Source organism: Rhipicephalus sanguineus, chromosome 6 (assembly GCF_013339695.2).
Source record: "Rhipicephalus sanguineus isolate Rsan-2018 chromosome 6, BIME_Rsan_1.4, whole genome shotgun sequence".
NCBI classification, from domain to species: domain Eukaryota; kingdom Metazoa; phylum Arthropoda; class Arachnida; order Ixodida; family Ixodidae; genus Rhipicephalus; species Rhipicephalus sanguineus.
The window spans coordinates 131,583,468-131,600,697 of NC_051181.1; the positions used below are offsets into that span (position 1 = coordinate 131,583,468).

Genomic DNA, 17,230 nt, shown 5'->3' on the forward strand with positions numbered 1-17,230 from the left:
GTATAAAATTATTTATTGCAATATCGATATGCAAAAAGCATAACAATTAAAAACCCAATGTACACATTCCACAAAAATATCTACACAGCGTATTTATATACAATTCAAGTATATTTATACATGTATATGCATATGTACACTGATACAAGCATCGGTATATGCCATTGCCAAATATTAAAATCCAGTTTTTTTCACAACACACTGGTACTTTGAAGCAAATAACTGAAGTAAGAACAATCTCGAATGTTCGGTCAAAGCCATGAAACAAGTTAAACAAAGCCACCAGACGTCGTAGTGCTGTCCTACAATATGTGTACTGTTAGTCTTTCATGATGCCCATCACTGACCATTTAGACAGGTGTGTAAGCACAAATCTTCATAAATGCTGCGATGCGATACAGACACAAAAAGATTCTGGAACACTTCGAAGTCCTAGTTTATACCGATGAATGATGTCATAATTTACCTCGCGAAAATTCCTTCACCCGCCGCTTGATTTGTACAGAATGTCCTCGAGCAGAAACCACAACAACCTAGCTTTCACACAATAAATATACGCCAGCTCCTGCAGTAAACATGCATCACAAGTCCAGTGAAGAACGATTTATAACAGTCAAACATTTCTTTTTTTCAACACCACAAGACGCAGGCGAAATGCACCAGCAGAAAAACGCATCTTCGCTGTAACACATCTTTTCCGGCTTTCAGTGACTCGGTGCTGGGCAAACGCTGCGAGAAACCTCACAGGCGAGTCCAAGTATGATAGCAATAAGCAAATAGGCCTTAATTCTTTGCACTGCAGATCCCGCTGAGCACCAATTAAACATGATGGGCAACCTGGAGCGAGACAATTTTTTTTCTATGCAATTCTGTGCATATCACCCACCATGGTGGCCATCACAATGTGAACTTCAGCAAACATACTGGCAACAGTAATAAATTCTTCACATATTTAGCTGTACACAGGACAAACACACAGTAAAAAAGAAGGTGACGCAACACAAGTGAGCTGATAAGTGGGAGAGAATATGTGTGCCTTTGGGAGGGACTGTTCTTTTTTTTTTGTTTTGCTTTCAGTCTTTGTTCAAGGTTGCAAGTCGTAAGGCTTCTCATAAATATGGGGCAAAAGTAAAAATGAAATGAGCATGGGCATATAGCATTTATACGTACTCGCTAAACACCGAATATAGTCTGCTATATATAAAAACCAACACCCACACAGTATGGCAGAGAGGGCACACTCAATATCCGAACGAAATAAAAGCTCTGTCCTAACGATGGCGCTCGCTAAAGGTACGATTGGCGGGTTCACATTCAAAGGCTCGCAGCAGCCTTACCTGTGACCGTTGTGCGATTGCCTATATGGCTGTGAGCTAAAACAAAGCGTGACTAGGAGTTGTCCGACAGCGTGTGTTCGATCGCCGTTCTGCGATGCCGAAGCATGTGAACTGCAACGTATACAATCTGACACGTTCCAACTAAGACCCGCGGGTATTGCTTTGCTTGAGAAAATTTTTTTTTTTCTCACAGAGCAGCTAACAAAGCCACCCCAACGTGGAAAGCACCATATAGCATTTAAAAGATTGCTACAACCATTGTCAGGATTCAAGAAGCAAAGCAAACGGGATATACACTTTACCAAGACTAACATGACAGGCGAAACTCTGCTAAAACACGCCATGCAATGAAGAACGTAACATAGAGGGCTGCAACATGAATGTACTGCTGAGGTGCTGATGAGTGAGTTCTAAAACAGGCAAGCGATTGCGCTAATGGTGTAGTAGTAATGATAATATTAATAGTAATAATAAAAACAGCGTAACGGATCAGAGCTCTCCTTATGCCAACTGGGAGGCAAACCACATCAGATGTCCGCCCCACGGGAAACTATGAAGAGAAAGTGCCGTTCACGTCATGAGGCAACAAAGGCAGCTAAGCTAACAAACCAGATTCTTACTGCATTGTTCCAACCACCTTAGGAGAGTGTAAAACGTATGGCATAGCCGGACATACAACAACTGGCATAAAACGTGCCCTCAACAGACTTCAACAGTATCTTCGAAGTTGTCTGGTCAATGCACTCTGAAGCCACCGTAAGACCGTTTAAGTCAATTATGCCGTAAAAAATTAATGGGGTGCAGCAATCACCGAGTCGTCGTGCAGATTGTGACGAGAAGAAATTATGAGCAGCGGTTTCTTTGTTATGGCCTTACGGTGGCTGGCCCCGGACTTCGCATGCCGTGTTATAACGCAGTTCTTGGTTTGGCTCGGGAGCAGATAATCTCAAGTTGACAAGCTCTTTGCGTACTGTCCCGCTGTCTTGCCCTCGTAGGGCCTTGTAGGAGGTCGTAGTGGACAACTGCGCAGCAGCCTGACGAGTTGGCAAGTGGCGGGACTCCATGGCGCAGCCTTCCGAGGGACCGCGTCGTGCTCGTGCCTGGCGTGGTCACACCGAACTTTGTTTGAGGAGCGAGAGCTGACTACCAGCGTCTACCCCAAACTCGTGGTCGATGCTGTCTGGGAGTAGACCCTTGGTGATCGAACTTGGCTCGGATGGGTGGCGCGACTGCGGCGGCACTACGGCCACGGGTATGTGGCCCCTCCCTGCAGGGGTGGACGGGAAAGACCGGGCACACATGTTGTGTCAGGGAAGTGGGCATGAATCTGGGAAAGAAAAAAGAGTATGGATAACGCCCTGTTTTTACAAAAAGCATGGCACGTTCGAGCCAAGGAAGTTTAAAAAAGAAAGGAGTGCAAATTATGCAATGAAAGTAAAGCCAGACCTCTGCAATCTTACTTCAGGCACGGTATGTCATCATACTGCAAAGAAAAAGCAGCGTTTTCCTGGCATGTCCTGCGAGTTTGACTTGACTAATTTTTCCTGACAGATACTGCTCAAACGGGCGTCTTGGTGTTACTGGTCTTCTTAAGAAACCTCAAAATCTTGTGAAATTTTATTAGAGATCATGTTACCAATACTCATCCGGATAAATTACTTTCATCAGAAACAGCGATTTCGTATTTTTATATTTAACCTAACATTTACGCTAGCAGGACAAACGCACTTCATCGGGTGTCTCACGAGAAGGCTATGTCTTTTTAGGTAACCTACAGCCAAATACTGGCTTCACATTTGCTCTTAGGGCATTGTGAGGTCTTCCTCTGCAGAATTATTTTTTAAACCTCCTTGGTTCAAGCATGCCTCTTTTGTCATAGCCACACCATCTTTTTGTTTTTTTGTAATCACTTCACCAGTGATTGCTAAACTGCCACTTTTCTTTAACCTTCGTGGCAGGCTACTAGGTTGGGCCGTCGCAACCACAGAGTGCCTTATATTACCTAGAACGAAACCTGTTGCCACCATCCACCGAACACTCCTACAATGCACTGTTCCACCAAGATGTGGGTGGGCAATGCTTTATACGAGTGTGGTTTGGCTTAAAACAATATTTTCTAGACAAAACGCTTTTAGATGCAGCTATCATGAAGTATTCGCCAAAAATACCCAATTTGTTGTCGTTTATTTAGATTTAAATGTGTCAGGTAGGTGAAGAAAACACAGACAGATTATTTAAATTGTTGTACAGGCCAAGTGCGTTTCGTTATGTTGTACAGGGTATTCCAAAATGACTGATCCAATTTTTTATGGCAACGCACATGCTGCTTGGCAATATCTTTTTTAAGCATTTAAAGAAAGCCCTTGAAATATGAAATCAAACCATGTGACTGAGCTCATGCGCTACCGTATTCCAGTGCTCTAAATCGTGATTTGAGCGAAAGAACCGTGTGCGTGAACCATCAAGCTATCGCTTATCAGGGACGCCGGCGCTTCCTTGCCATGTACCGCCGTCAAAAATGCTGACACACTGTGAACTCAATGCCTAGAGCTGCAGCCGCTCATTTCACCACAGTTCTTGCATACGGTTGTTTTGCTCAGAGCATGGTTGAGAGCGCTGAAATAATGGTTGAGAGCACTGCAATTATCAGCCTGTCAAGTTCGCTATGAATTACTGCTATGTTCACTGAATTCATACACACACTTTTTCTCCAGAAAATATTTTTAACTGCCAGCACCTTACAATCTAACATGAAATTGAAACTGCGTTTGTGGCATTTGCAATAGCCTACTCTTGCAGCCAAGATGACACATGGACCATAGCAATGAAGAGCTGCCTGAGAGGGACAATGACAGAGGTTAAATGTCCACAAAATGGCATTCTGAGAAGGTAATCCCTCTAGTATTAAATCTTTTAGATGTGAAGCATCTTATGGCGGAGTTCAATCCGGTGGTGGTGGTGTGCGGCGTGACCACCTTTACTGCGCATGTGCTAACCCTCTACACACACCTCCTCTCCCACTTCCTCTCTCCCCCTCTCCAATCCTCACTCCATTCCCCTCTCCCATTTACCCCTCTCCCCTTCCCCCCCTCTGAAATGCGGGCTTGACTTGCCGAAACGCTGCTTCGCATCGCCTCATGGTCCCCTTTAGCGGGAGATGGTGTGAGTTTTTTAATTTCCAGAACTGAAGGTGTGTTGCAGTTTTCTCATAAATTGAGTGAGAATTAGATTTGGGTGCATGGTGCTTCGAACTTTAATGCATAAAAACTCAGCAGACATTAGTTAGAGAGGCGCTTATAGAATAGGGCACTGCCAAATAAAATAGTCACATGCTCGGGTGCTTTTTCTTCAGTCTTTTCTCTCGCTCAATATTATTGGCTAGATAAATAAACTATGATAATGCTGTATGGCCAAATGAATGTAAGCAGACAGCACTAATATCCTATCGAGTCGCACAGGTTTTTTAATTTCTAAGGCTTTTTTGTGCGATCGGTCTCATGATCAGGCTCCCACGAGATAAAACTGATCAATGTGCCTAACGTCGGCAACAAATGCTGCCACTGACTAGAGTCACGTAAAACGGTAGACAAAAGGAGATACGCGATCTCAAATTCAGCAGCAGAAACCACAGGTGAAGCCATTCAAAAATAAATTGAAGCTGATATCTAGTTTACACTCTAAACTATACTGGCCTATTTTCATTTTGTGAAAAATTCTCAGCCTATCCCCGCTGGGCATCAAGACTGACATGACCAGGGGCGGCGCTTGGTGGGAGGGAATGACCCCCCCTTCTCCCCCCCCATGAGCAAGCATAGTCAAAACACAAGGCATAAGTTCCCCTCACCCTTGCCAAAGAAATGCCAGAAGTCCTGGCACTGCTCCCAGTTATGACATAGTTATACTGCACTATTAAGGTGGTTTACAGACATAATAGGTGTGCTACAGTTCACATGCACGCACAAGAAAGGCCACGCAAGCGTTACACCAGCCCATGGTGAGATAAGACACGGCGTACATGACAGCCTACGGCATATAGAGGCAACGCTTCAAGACTGCTTGCATACCAAAAAAGACATGCACAACTGAGCAAGCAAGCACAGGCATTCCAGCAACAAGAGGTACAGGAGAGACAGGCAAGACGGGAAAAGCCAACGCAGCATGGCAATGCACACGCAGATCCATCATATGTACTCACATGTCTTTTCGGAGGCACTGGAGGAAAGGTTAGGTAAATCGCAAAGAGAAGGAGAAGAGGAGGGAGAAACATCAACCTGAAAACCACGGATCCGTCACCAAACAAGAAAGCATAACCAACGAGAGAAAAAGAAGAAGAAATTAAAAAGGACACTTCAAGAACAGGTTTCAACTTGCAACAGGCTTCATTTCATGCAGCCGACCCTGGTGAGCAGGCAGAAGATACAGTATAATCAAAGGGTGCACCGAGGATTTGTCATTCCTTCTTTAGCCTACTGAAGAAGATAACAGATTTTGTGCTTGGGTTAATAAGTAGAGTGTAGAAGCAGAAGAAAAACCTAGTATGGTGTCCAAGCTAGCAGCTTAGATAGTGTCTTGAATTCATATCGTCAATGCAAATTAAAGATCAAAGTATGCGCAAGGAAATGACGTACGGTCAAACAGTGATTTAACGGGACACAATTGCAAGAAATTTCTGAAATGCTTCCGACTATTCGACGGGTATACAAAGAGACAAGTGAGCTAAACCTTTAACCCTTTAAGGCCCAGTGATTCCATTTGGAATCATCAATTTTGTAGGTCACTCAGCAAGCACCTGGTAAAAAAAAAAAGCATTGTTCTTTCTCAAGAACTCATATTTAACATCTCCTCTACATACGCTACCAACCTAGCACACACAATAAATCAAGGCCATGTGTGAACAAAGAAATTACAGAAGTGATCGAGCTGTTCCCGCATTTTGCTGAGCAGCTTCGTTCACATTGCAGAGATAGGACATTTATATTAGTTTTGTGTCGAAAATTGGAATTTTGGCAATTGGGCATTATGCTAACTCATCGAAATAATTAAGTATCAAATTAAATACAAATAATCGAGACATAAATAAATAATATTTATTTATCAAATTAATTTATGTGTGAGCACAGATTCTTTTAAAATATTTTTAGACTACCATGATCATGCGCATCTCAAAGTGTGAAAACCAGTTGCTTATACTGAATATAAACAATTTGGGCCTGCAAGGGTTAAAGGGACACTAAAGGCAAATAACAATTTATGTCAGAGTGAAAGCCCAATGTATGACAACTTCTAAAACGGCAATATTATCAACAGCAGTGCCCTACTTACCGAGAAATTAAGCTAAATGTATCGCATGATGAGCGCCACGAGTGGGACATTTTCGAAGTGATCCCGATGACGTAGGGAAGTCGGCCTACAATAAATCACTAGTAATCAAACTAACAGCAGTAAAAAAAGAACATTGCGAGCATCAAAAGACATAATAAAATGCTGTTTGTTCGTTTCCGCTTGATTCATGGAAAACAAAACCTCCGTGGCGTTGCCATGGGGAACGGCGCGCGTGGTTCAAAGGTTCCGTTTTCGCCGAACTGTGCCTCGCCCGTCTCAGTGGTAGTTTCGGGATCGCGTACTGCTGTGCGTGTTTTGCGCGCTCGTGAAAGTCGCTCTGACAGAAAGTTCGACAAAATGCCGCATGCGTGTGATATTGCCGGATGCCCGAATGGTGCACAACGCCAGTGCTGCAGCAAGGAAACCGGTGTGTCTTTTCACTGGGTGCCGCGGAATGAACCCTTACGCTCGAAGTGGCTTAGAGTCATGCCATTGCGCCAGTGTGCTAAACAGTCAAAACCTCTGCGTGTGTGCTCACTGCACTTTCGTACTGAGGATTACGAGACCAACCACAACTTGGTGACGGCTTTGAATGTGCCCATCCGAGCAAGTCTTTGCCGCAGCGCCGTTGTTGCTACTGTGGGTCCCGCTACTTCCGCTGGGCTGCTACTAGTGTCGGCGGCCGCGCAGTAAAAGCGGGCAACGTTGGGCACGGCAGCAGTGACGTATGAGAGTCGTATTTTCAGGCGGGAGATTTGAAGCGCGCTAACGCGATGCGGACCACTAAAAACGTGATTTTATTTCAAAATAGGCACTTCCTTGCACAAAAGCAGCGCTACGAGGTTTCTGGGCCGCTATTTCAACAATCAACGTCGACTTAATATTTGCCTTTAGTGTCCCTTTAAGCAACGAAGAAAGCTCAATGTGTCGCCCAATTTCACTTATTTTTTTTAGGGGCAGGAATTATGAGCACACTTTGCTTCGGTAGATGTGACAGTTTGTGATGTTTGATGTGACCTGTTTTTACTGCTCTAATAAAAGAACATAAGACATGCTGTTAAAGATGGATGTGCTCGTAGGCATAATGTTTTCATGCTCTTTTTTTCTTCTTGCGAATAAATTTGTTATACTTGCTTGAGCATACTATGGTATTGATTTATCTAAGTTGCAATCTTAATTTAAAGATGTTTGGGTGCTACTGATGTTGTTTAAATAAGACTGTCAATGTACCACAACTCCTGCCATCTATTGCATTTCATCCATTGCCCGCACAGTGTCCTTAATTTGAACTGCTGATACGAATGCAAGCTATATCAATAAACCAGCACTCTTTTTTTTTTTTCAGAGATATTGTCATCACATGCAAAGTGTCTGGAGAGCTTGCCACATTAAACACTAAAGGCAAACGTTAAATCAGACTAAAGTGACAGTCCCATGTCTAAACCTACACAAAAGGCTGCTTTTACAGAGGATGGAGCATTTGTAAGAAAGAAGATGGCAACAGCAAGAGACAGGATTGGTGCTGTCATGCTTATAATTTGCCAAACTCCAGTCAATTCTTGATAACGAAGAGACGCACTGTATACAAACACACAAAATAATTCAGCTACACTCAGTGAATTTTCCTTTAAAATAAATCAGTCATTGTACACCTCCAAACCACTTTTTCATACAAAGAAAGAATGTCGAAGCGTAATGAAAATTACAGGAAAATTTTGCATCGCTCTTATGACATGGCATTGTCAGTGTAGAAGTTCACAATAGCTTGATTCAATGTTTGCCTTTAACATTGAAACTTTTTTTCCATTTCAACGCACCAGCTATTCTCATTTTGTTTGTACAGTACTCGGGAACATGGGTAGCATTTAATTTATAAACTACATACTTAATGCCACATTTAAGCATTTATTTCATTTACAAGTGGAACTTGAAAAGGCTCCTTTCACATGTAAACGTTCAAAGATTAACTTTTGAGGTAGTAGCACTAACAAGCTAGACTTAATGGGCTTACTGGAAATCAGTTTCTGCGTAAACAACAAATTGAAAATAAAAATAAAGTAAACAATGCCAAGTGAAGTCTCACCAAGCTTTTGAATAAAGCAATATGCTCCATATATTACCAAATTCAGGCAGCTTTAACACAACTTCAAATCAAACCAGCTCAGAAACATACAGGCAAAATGAAATTGTAACATGCAAAACAATCTGCACATTACAAGCATGACACTACCATTTCGATACACACAAAATACTAGCTGCAATACAGATCAATAAAAGCATGCCTATTCATAACACAGTGGCTCTAGTAGATCAAAGAGTATGTGGTAGAAAGTCAGGAAAACCATGCTTTAAACAAGTATGCCGCCTAATTAAAGGTAATGAAACCACACAGGCAAACTTGAGATCACTTAGCTTTATAATGTTAAGTCATTGTTTAATTTTGTTTAAGCCATTAGCGACAACAAACAGGATGTAGCCTCGTCACAATATTATTTAATCTACCTCAAGGACACTGTCCTTCATAACGATGCCGATAAATATACATAGAAGCACACCTTCACAAAGCAGGACATTTTAACATTTGCCCGCATTAAACTCGGCTAGATTATAATGTAGTGCCAGTGTGCCTGATCTCTAATCAATACTGGTGGTCAGCTCAATGCACAAAATGACTCATTCAGCTTCGCACAACATCATCTTGTTAATCTCAGCTAGATCACCACAAGGCCAGTGCTTCTGTTATTTATTCTACAATACATTCTTTTGACTACTTAATTTTATGCAGCTATCATTTTACCTTTCATTGCTCCCCTGCCTAGCCCTTAGTATCCTATCAAATTTCAATTATCTTCCATGTCCTTGAACAGCAGGTTAGCTATAGATCAATACGCTTCACCAGCATAATGTTACACAGGAACGACAGGATGGAAACAAGAGCGCTAATAAGTGGTGTCCTCTTCTCACTTCCCTTCCATAATCCCCGTGTAACATTAAGCTGGTTGATCCTGTCAATATGTACCAACTCAACCAACAGAATACCATTATTGTACTACATCTCGTGAGCAGCAAACAGCAATTGTGTAAAGTCAAACCGTGATATAATGAACACGGATACAACGTTAGTTACAATGGAGTAAATGAAATGTAGTCTTGTCACTGATACAGTGATATTTGTATACGCTTACGACGAACTTTCAGATGTGACGAGGCTATTTTTATGAGGGATGCAACATTGTTGCAAGAACACTTGACGGCACTACAGTAGAATCCTACTTATACATTCCTCACTTATAAGTCTTACTGCGTATAACAATTCTGGCGTCCAGTCGCAGCGAAGGATCTACAGACACCTACCTATTAGAATCCCCTTCTTGCACGTCGTTCCAGCAATGTTCCTTTCGATCAAACACTTTCGATAGGGTAGGGCAAACAATAGGGCACTTTCGATCGCAATCTGGGCTGATCCGAATTAGGCTCGATCCGGATCAGGGGTTGCTACACGGTCACTTTTAATCATGATCAAGCCCAATCGGGATCAAGATAATTGCGATCAGCACATTACGATCTGGCTCCCAAATCACGATTTGACTGACGTCTGTGGCAAGCTTGATAAGAATTAGTTTGGACTGTGTAACAGCGACTATTGTTGATTGCGACCAAGAAATCCGATCCAGATTGGTCCTGATCGCAATCAAAAGCGCCCGTGTCACACCGGTATAAATTAAGATGTGAAAACCAGTAAGCAGAGAAAGAAAAAAGGGGGGGAGGAAACGAGATTTGCATATCGAGAGAAGAAAAAGCCGATAAGCTTTGATGAACAAAAGACGCGCAGTGCACTGACCATGGCTGCCAGAGTTTTGATAATGTACGTCCCGTGGGTAGGAGCCATTGGCGGCTTGGGGTAACGTGGCCCTCCCTGTATGCAAGGGTGGCCCGGCGTATGGCACGTGACTGGATTTCATGTCTATCACGGGTGTAGGGCCAACTGCCCCACTTGCGGTGCTCGCATTGAGCTGAAGACCGTTCTGCAATACAAATGCACGGCAAAATGAAATGAAGGTGGCAAAAAAAAAAAAAGGGAACGTGTTCTATTGTATACTCAAACGTTTAGAATTCGAGCATGGGCTATTTGGTAGCATTTATGACCCAACATGTTAAGCGCCAATTAGCCTGAAAAAAAGATGAGAGCGATGACAGACACAACACTCATTGTTTCTCGTGTTCCTTTTGCTTTTACACAATATTTTCGTAGTCGTTGCTTTTGACGCTACGATGGATGATGGTAAGATTGAGGTTGTGTCCGCTTCAACATTATTATTAATTTCTCTCTAATTACTACTCATTCTATCTTTGTGTCTGCATAATGTTACAAGTAATGTCTCATGCTTGTATGCATTAATATCAGATGTACTTTATTAATTCTTGCATAGACACACCATGATACAGCGCTGTGCACCTGCTACGGACTGTTTCTACAAATCTTTATTATCCTGTGTAATGAAAGAAACTAGTTTTGATGAGTAGCATGCACACTCATACAATAAGTCTCAGCAACAATTAGTGGTCTAAATATTCGTACACACAAAAAAGAAATGAACAATAAGTTTACCGTGAAGAATTTTCTGCTGAAAAAAAAAAAAAGGTGAGAACTCATTTAGCAAATATATCCCCCACAATAAATCAAATTTTTGTGCGAAAGTCAAAGCAAGAAAAAGTGCTTTACATATGGAAGGCAAGAACCAAAACTGCTGAACTGTAAATATAACTGAGGTATTCCCGTGTCACACGCAACTTCACTACTATGACAAGGTTTTCGCTCTATGGATCTAAGCTATAGACGGGTACAACTTAAGAATGCAAAAGAGGCACCGCGCAGATGACCGAAGCATGCTCACTGGTGCAGACTTGTGCGCAGGCCTTTGAGGTGGAAATGCCTCAGACTTCTCAAGTTTTACCTGACTAGAGTAATGACATGAAATGCCACATGATACGATAGAGGAGCTCACTCACCCGTGATAGATGAAACGCTTTAACAGCACCGTAGCTCTCCCTCAGCACTGGCCCGCTGTCGGCAATAACCACACCTCGCCGGTCGATCAGGCTGCAAGCAAAATACGACGAACACCAAACTATAACGAAACTAGCGCTTCGTAGTGGAAGACGCAGAGGGACAAAGCGTGCATAAAAAAACTGTGCTAGTTTAACCAGCAGTCACAGCAACAGAACAAAACTGCCTCTCAACAGACAAGTTACATGTTACACCTCGTGGCCCAATAAACATACCTAGCGACATTTTGTAGTGCTAAGCATTGGAGCATCAAGCATTTTTGCTTTGTCACATAAAGAAAAAAAAGTTGCACACAGCATGCAAGCTAATGACTCTGAAGTGTAAACAAAAAGGTTCGTAGAGATTAATGACACAATCACACACTGCAAATTTCCACCAACATATAAGTCATAATCAAGAAAGAAGTACTAACCATTGTTTTTTTTTCTTTCTCATTTGTATTCTATGTTGTATTTCCTTGACCATTCCCAAAAATTCTTCCCACTCTACATGTCCTTCCTCAGGTGCAATGGACTTGTCCCACCATTTTTATGGTTATAGAGTGATTCCACGTAAGATCGAACAAACGATGGCTGGTCGACCTCTTAAATTTATTTCAAAATTTTATATATTATTGCCTGATGAGTGGAAAGAAGAGATCCGCAATTTGTTTTGCCGCCAAAAATTTTTTCGAAGCACAGGAAATCAATAATGACGAAGAGGTGGAGTGGAGCGCTCATCCGCTCTGCTGTTTTGGCCAACTTTCGTTATGAATTTCACAAAATATATTAAAGTTAGGTAGTTAAAATTTCTTTAACTAAATATATGCATATTTTTGCTTCTGCTCAGGTATTTTTAGCTTTATGTGTAGTGTAGATGTTTATATAAAAAACCTCGAAATTGGCCCAGGAAACGTTATTTTCTTTACTTTGAAGGTCTTTATCTCAAAAAAGCCTTGTAGCAGAGCGACAAAAATTCCGCATTACGTTCTTCGCATACTTATCTACCAAACTGCCGAATCTGATATTTACAGTGAAACCTCGGTGATATGATCACAGCTCATACGAATTTCGGGGTGATACGAATTTTTCGTTGGTCTCGGCCAAGGCCCATTGCCTGCAATGTAATGAAGTACGGTTGCTGCGAACCGATTTTTACCCAGCGACGTTTGATACGAACGCACGCTACCGCCCAGGCACGAACAGGTGCTGTCCGCGCTGTCGCGGAAGACGCACCAAGCAGGTGCGAGAGCGGGAACGCAAGCGTGGGCATGCGCACCGCACCGCCAAATCGTCAGAATTACGGTGTAAGAGAAACACTTTTCTAAAGGTGGACGAGGACCGAAGGAAGGCGAGGACGGTATTGGCGAAGGAGTCAGGCCTCACAACGTCAACATGCGTGACCGCTGAGGTCGCACTTGTGCGGACACGGTCGTAAATCTCCCAAAAACATCCTCAACACCTACGCGATAACAAAATCAGAACACAGGACCGTGGTTCTGTAATTATGTGGCTTTGATCCATCGCGTTAAAGCGCTTCTTTTGTTTCTTGCGATGTAGTACTCCGGTGTCATGCAAAAAAGCATACTAAAATTTCGAAGGGGCTACTGCTGTCGCGGGTCACAACGCACCTGGTTCATTTAATAAATACGCGCGTAAGGACCGTATATTTAGAGTGCTGGTATAATTGCCGACATCTAAAAACTTAACTGACAATCATTCAGGGTTAGTCCTGATGTTGCCACGGCCCTGAAAAGCAATAAATGAAAATGTACGCCAGCTTTTTTTGTCGCATGCTAATTTTCCATGCCTTCTGGTGATACGTATTTCGGATGATACGAATATTTTTGGTGGTCCCGTGAGATTCGTATCACCGAGGTTTCACTGTATATACCTTTTCAGTAAAGAGATACGATCAGGCTAAGTTCAAGAAAACACCGAACAATGGAAACTTCTGACAGCAGTTAAAAAAAAAACATTTTTTATATTTCTCAAACTTTGTCCACTTATTCTCCTCCACATCAGCTTTCACAATCATTGAAAATATATTGCATAATTTCGTTGCACTAATAGTTACGGCCCCTCCAGTGAGACCCCTAGGCAAGGATTGGCGATTCAGACTTTTTGCCCAGCAAGTGTATAAAATGCAGCCAGGATTGAATTTCTTTTTATTAAAAGGCCAGCAGTACCGAAAAAGGTGTCGGCGGCACTGAGAGCTCGTTTTCGCGTCCTCAGACCGATTGAGTTCGAACCAGCAAAACCTCTGCGGTGACTTGAACACACATGCACTGGAGCTTCGCTATTCTATCAGCCCTCTGTTCGCATCGCAGCTAGGCGCTGATAACACGGTGGAGATGGAAGCAAGATGAAAACTCTATAAGGGAGCTATGAGCGCTCGCTTCACGCATGCTGCTGCCAGAGAAACTGCGCTGCGCCAGTTGCGATCAGTGGAAAGCATGAACGTGGCGCTCCAGTAGCAAAGCAAAATATGGAATGTCAAAGGAAAGAAAAGCAAAACTATAGGTAACCGGATGCGCTTGCCTATCTTAGATGTCGGCAGCAGACGGCCTGAACTGGCCGCACGTTCGGCCCGCTGTTCACACTTCATTCGGTGCGGATAGTTCTTGCGCTTTGCTCTACTCTACTCCTCCTGTGCATCTCACGGCGAGAAAGTATAGCTCTGAATGAGTGTATTCTGGAGATTGCCTTTCTAAGCACAAGAAGCTTGAAGGAGTACTGACACGAATTAAAAAGAATTTCGGATTGTTGCGCTAAATAAAAATGCTGGTGTCGAGAAATCTAAAACAACTATTGTGGTGCCTGGGAATGCATCGTATATATTTTAATTAGCGCCACCTTAAAAAGACACTTTCGGTTTCGATATCGAGGGGGTGGCTTCTCAGTGACGTTTCATAGCAGTGTGACGTCACGGGGATACAGAAAATCGCGACGTACTAGCGGCAAATCCGTCATCTGCTCATTGTGCACATAAACAACGATGAGTGATTTGTCGTCCAGTGTCCCTGACAGTGATTTCTACGATTTAAACTGCGTGCACGACGTGGAACTCACAAACTCTAGGGAACTGTCTTGACTCGCCGGGATAATGTCCTTGCAGTGGGGCTGGCTTGTAGATGCTCAGCGACGAAACTTCAAAGTCAAATTAAAATATTTTATACGTGTTCTCCGACTTTGGTGTGTGGACAACGTTGACACTGCATACCAACGAAGCAAAAATGTCCCTTTTGCGATTCTCAAAATCAGGTCAGTACTCCTTTAATTATTGCAAAGAAGCCAAAATTTCGCAGAGTTACCGACCTAGACATCGATGCTTTGAAGGAACGTTTAACACCCGAAAGATCACTGACAGTCAGTGAGACGGACGACTTGTGCTACGCGTGCTTTTGCTACCACTGCAATGAAAGATCTTCATGGAACGCGCAGTTGAACGATGACATTCTTATGCCCCCTGAAAAAGAAATCGACGTCGTTAACCAGATCTATGCGACTACCGGTGAACGTGCGTTCAAGTCACCCGAGAGGTGTTGCTGTTTCGAACTCAACTGGTAAGCGAAAACGAGCTCTCACTGCGCCGTCTCTTACAACGAGCATCTCGGGTGCGCGCGCGCCCGCTTGGTAGCCCCGCGCTCGTGGCCGCTGCAGTGACCAAATAATTTCAAAATTAACATCTTCAGTGCCGGCGACACCTTTTTCGGTACTGTTGGCCTTTTAATAAAAAGAAATTCAATCCTACCTGCATTTTATACACTTGCTGGGCAAGAAGTCGGAATCGCCAATCCTTGCCTAAGGGTCTCATTGGAGGGGCCACAACTATTAGTGCAACGAAATTATGCAATATGTTTTCAATGACTGTGAAAGCTGATGTAGAGGAGAATAAGTGGACAAAGTTTAAAGGGGTCATGAACCACTTTTCCAAGTAATGATCTAATGGCCTCAGTATCGGAGTGTACTGCCTCCCGAATCGATTGCCGCAAAAATTCTCGAATCCGTCAAGAATCAGCGGAGTTACGGGGGTTTGGCGCACGCTCCCAGCGCTTTCTCTCTTTTCTCGTGCCGGCGAGCGCACTGGAAGCTAGACAGGGAGGGATGGCATGGGGGGAAAGAAGTTACGCCAGCGCGCGTCATGAAACGCGATCGCTCTCCCGCTGTGATTCGCTTGCGCGAGTGCGGCTACCGTGTACTGAGGAGTGCGGCGCTGGCAAGTGGCGGCACCCCGCGGCAAGAAGCGCATCTGATCCGAACGCCGCTCTCGATTTACGTCGGCTATCGGCCAATAAGCATGCTATGTCTCTTGCGACGTACAGCGGACAGACGCCCCGCCCACCGACGAGAGTGAGAACCGGCCTCTGTTTGAAAAGAGGGTGCTGGGGAAACGGCAACTTTGCGCTCCGCTTGTGGCCATTACGCGGCGCGCACGACTGTAATATTTGGCAGAGCAGTTCATAGCCGTGTCAGCTTTCCGCAGGATGAGTTTTTTCAATCAGCCCAAGGGGTGCTTCATGACCCCTTTAAGACATATTAAAAATGTTTCTTTTTTAAATTGTCGTCAGAAGTTTCCGTTGTTCGGTGTTTTCTTGAACTTAGCCCGATCGTATCTCTTTACTGAAAAGCTATATAAATACATAAGATTCGGCAGTTTGGTAGATAAATATGTGAAGAACGTAATGCGTAACTTTTGTCGCTCTGCTACAAGGCATTTTTGAGATAAAGACCTTCAAAGTAAAGAAAATTGGGCCAATTTTGAGGTCTTTTATAAAAACATCTACACTACACATAAGAACTAAAAATACCTGAGCAGAAGCAAAAACATGCATATATTTAGTTGAAGAAATTTCAGCTACCTAACTTTAATATATTTTGTGCAATTCATAACGAAAATTGGCCAATATAGCAGAGTGGATGAGCGCTCCGTTCCACCTCTTCGTCATTATTGATTTCCTGTGCTTCAGAAAAATTTTTGGAGGCAAAACAAATTGTGGATCTCTTCTTTCCACTCATCAGGCAATAATATATAAAATTTTGAAATAAATTTAAGAGATCGACCAGCCGTGGTTTGTTCGATCTTACGTGGAATCACCCTATAGAGTTTTTCTTTAACCTATAAACCTTTTGTCCAACTTGTTCATACTGTAAAATCCCAAGCTCGTCTTTTTCTCCGCAGGTGCGCATTTCAATTTAACCACGAGACCGTTTTTTTTTTTCCTTTTTTTTTCTTGCACTGGCAGCAGCAAGGCCCACCATTTCCCTAGTTTAGCGGCAAAATTGGGGCCAGGTATTGCTGGAAAACATAACGCTTGCAGCCGCAAACTAGCAGGCACAGCAAACGACCACCTCTGGTTACTTCCAGAAATTCAAAGTTCCTTGCATCCCGCTTTTTGTATGTTTGGTTAATTCGAAAACCCGCTTAATTGGATTTTTCACAGTCCCAGTGACTTTGAATTAACGAGGTTTTACTGTATGTTCATTTAACCTTGAAGTGGGGCTTCGCGGCAGTGCGGATTTCT

The 17,230-nt window shown here is 43.1% G+C and overlaps 1 protein-coding gene across 2 annotated transcripts in view; it reads right to left on the reverse strand.

Moving 5' to 3' along the window:
• The window catches only part of LOC119396429 (palmitoyltransferase ZDHHC9), a 26,250-nt gene continuing 9,020 nt past the window's right edge, over nucleotides 1–17,230 (reverse strand). The window contains exons 8-11 of one of the 2 annotated variants that reach the window (XR_005184435.2): nucleotides 11,670–11,760; nucleotides 10,501–10,684; nucleotides 5,533–5,608; nucleotides 2,428–2,604 (exon numbers count right to left, since the gene is read on the reverse strand). Coding sequence is in view for 1 of the 2 variants with exons in the window: in XM_037663643.2 (XP_037519571.1) it covers nucleotides 2,447–2,604; nucleotides 10,501–10,684; nucleotides 11,670–11,760 (433 nt within the window). In the remaining variant the exon portion in view is untranslated. Of the gene's footprint in view, nucleotides 2,605–5,532; nucleotides 5,609–10,500; nucleotides 10,685–11,669; nucleotides 11,761–17,230 lie in introns of both variants that reach the window. The other variant, XM_037663643.2, reaches the window with a different exon arrangement.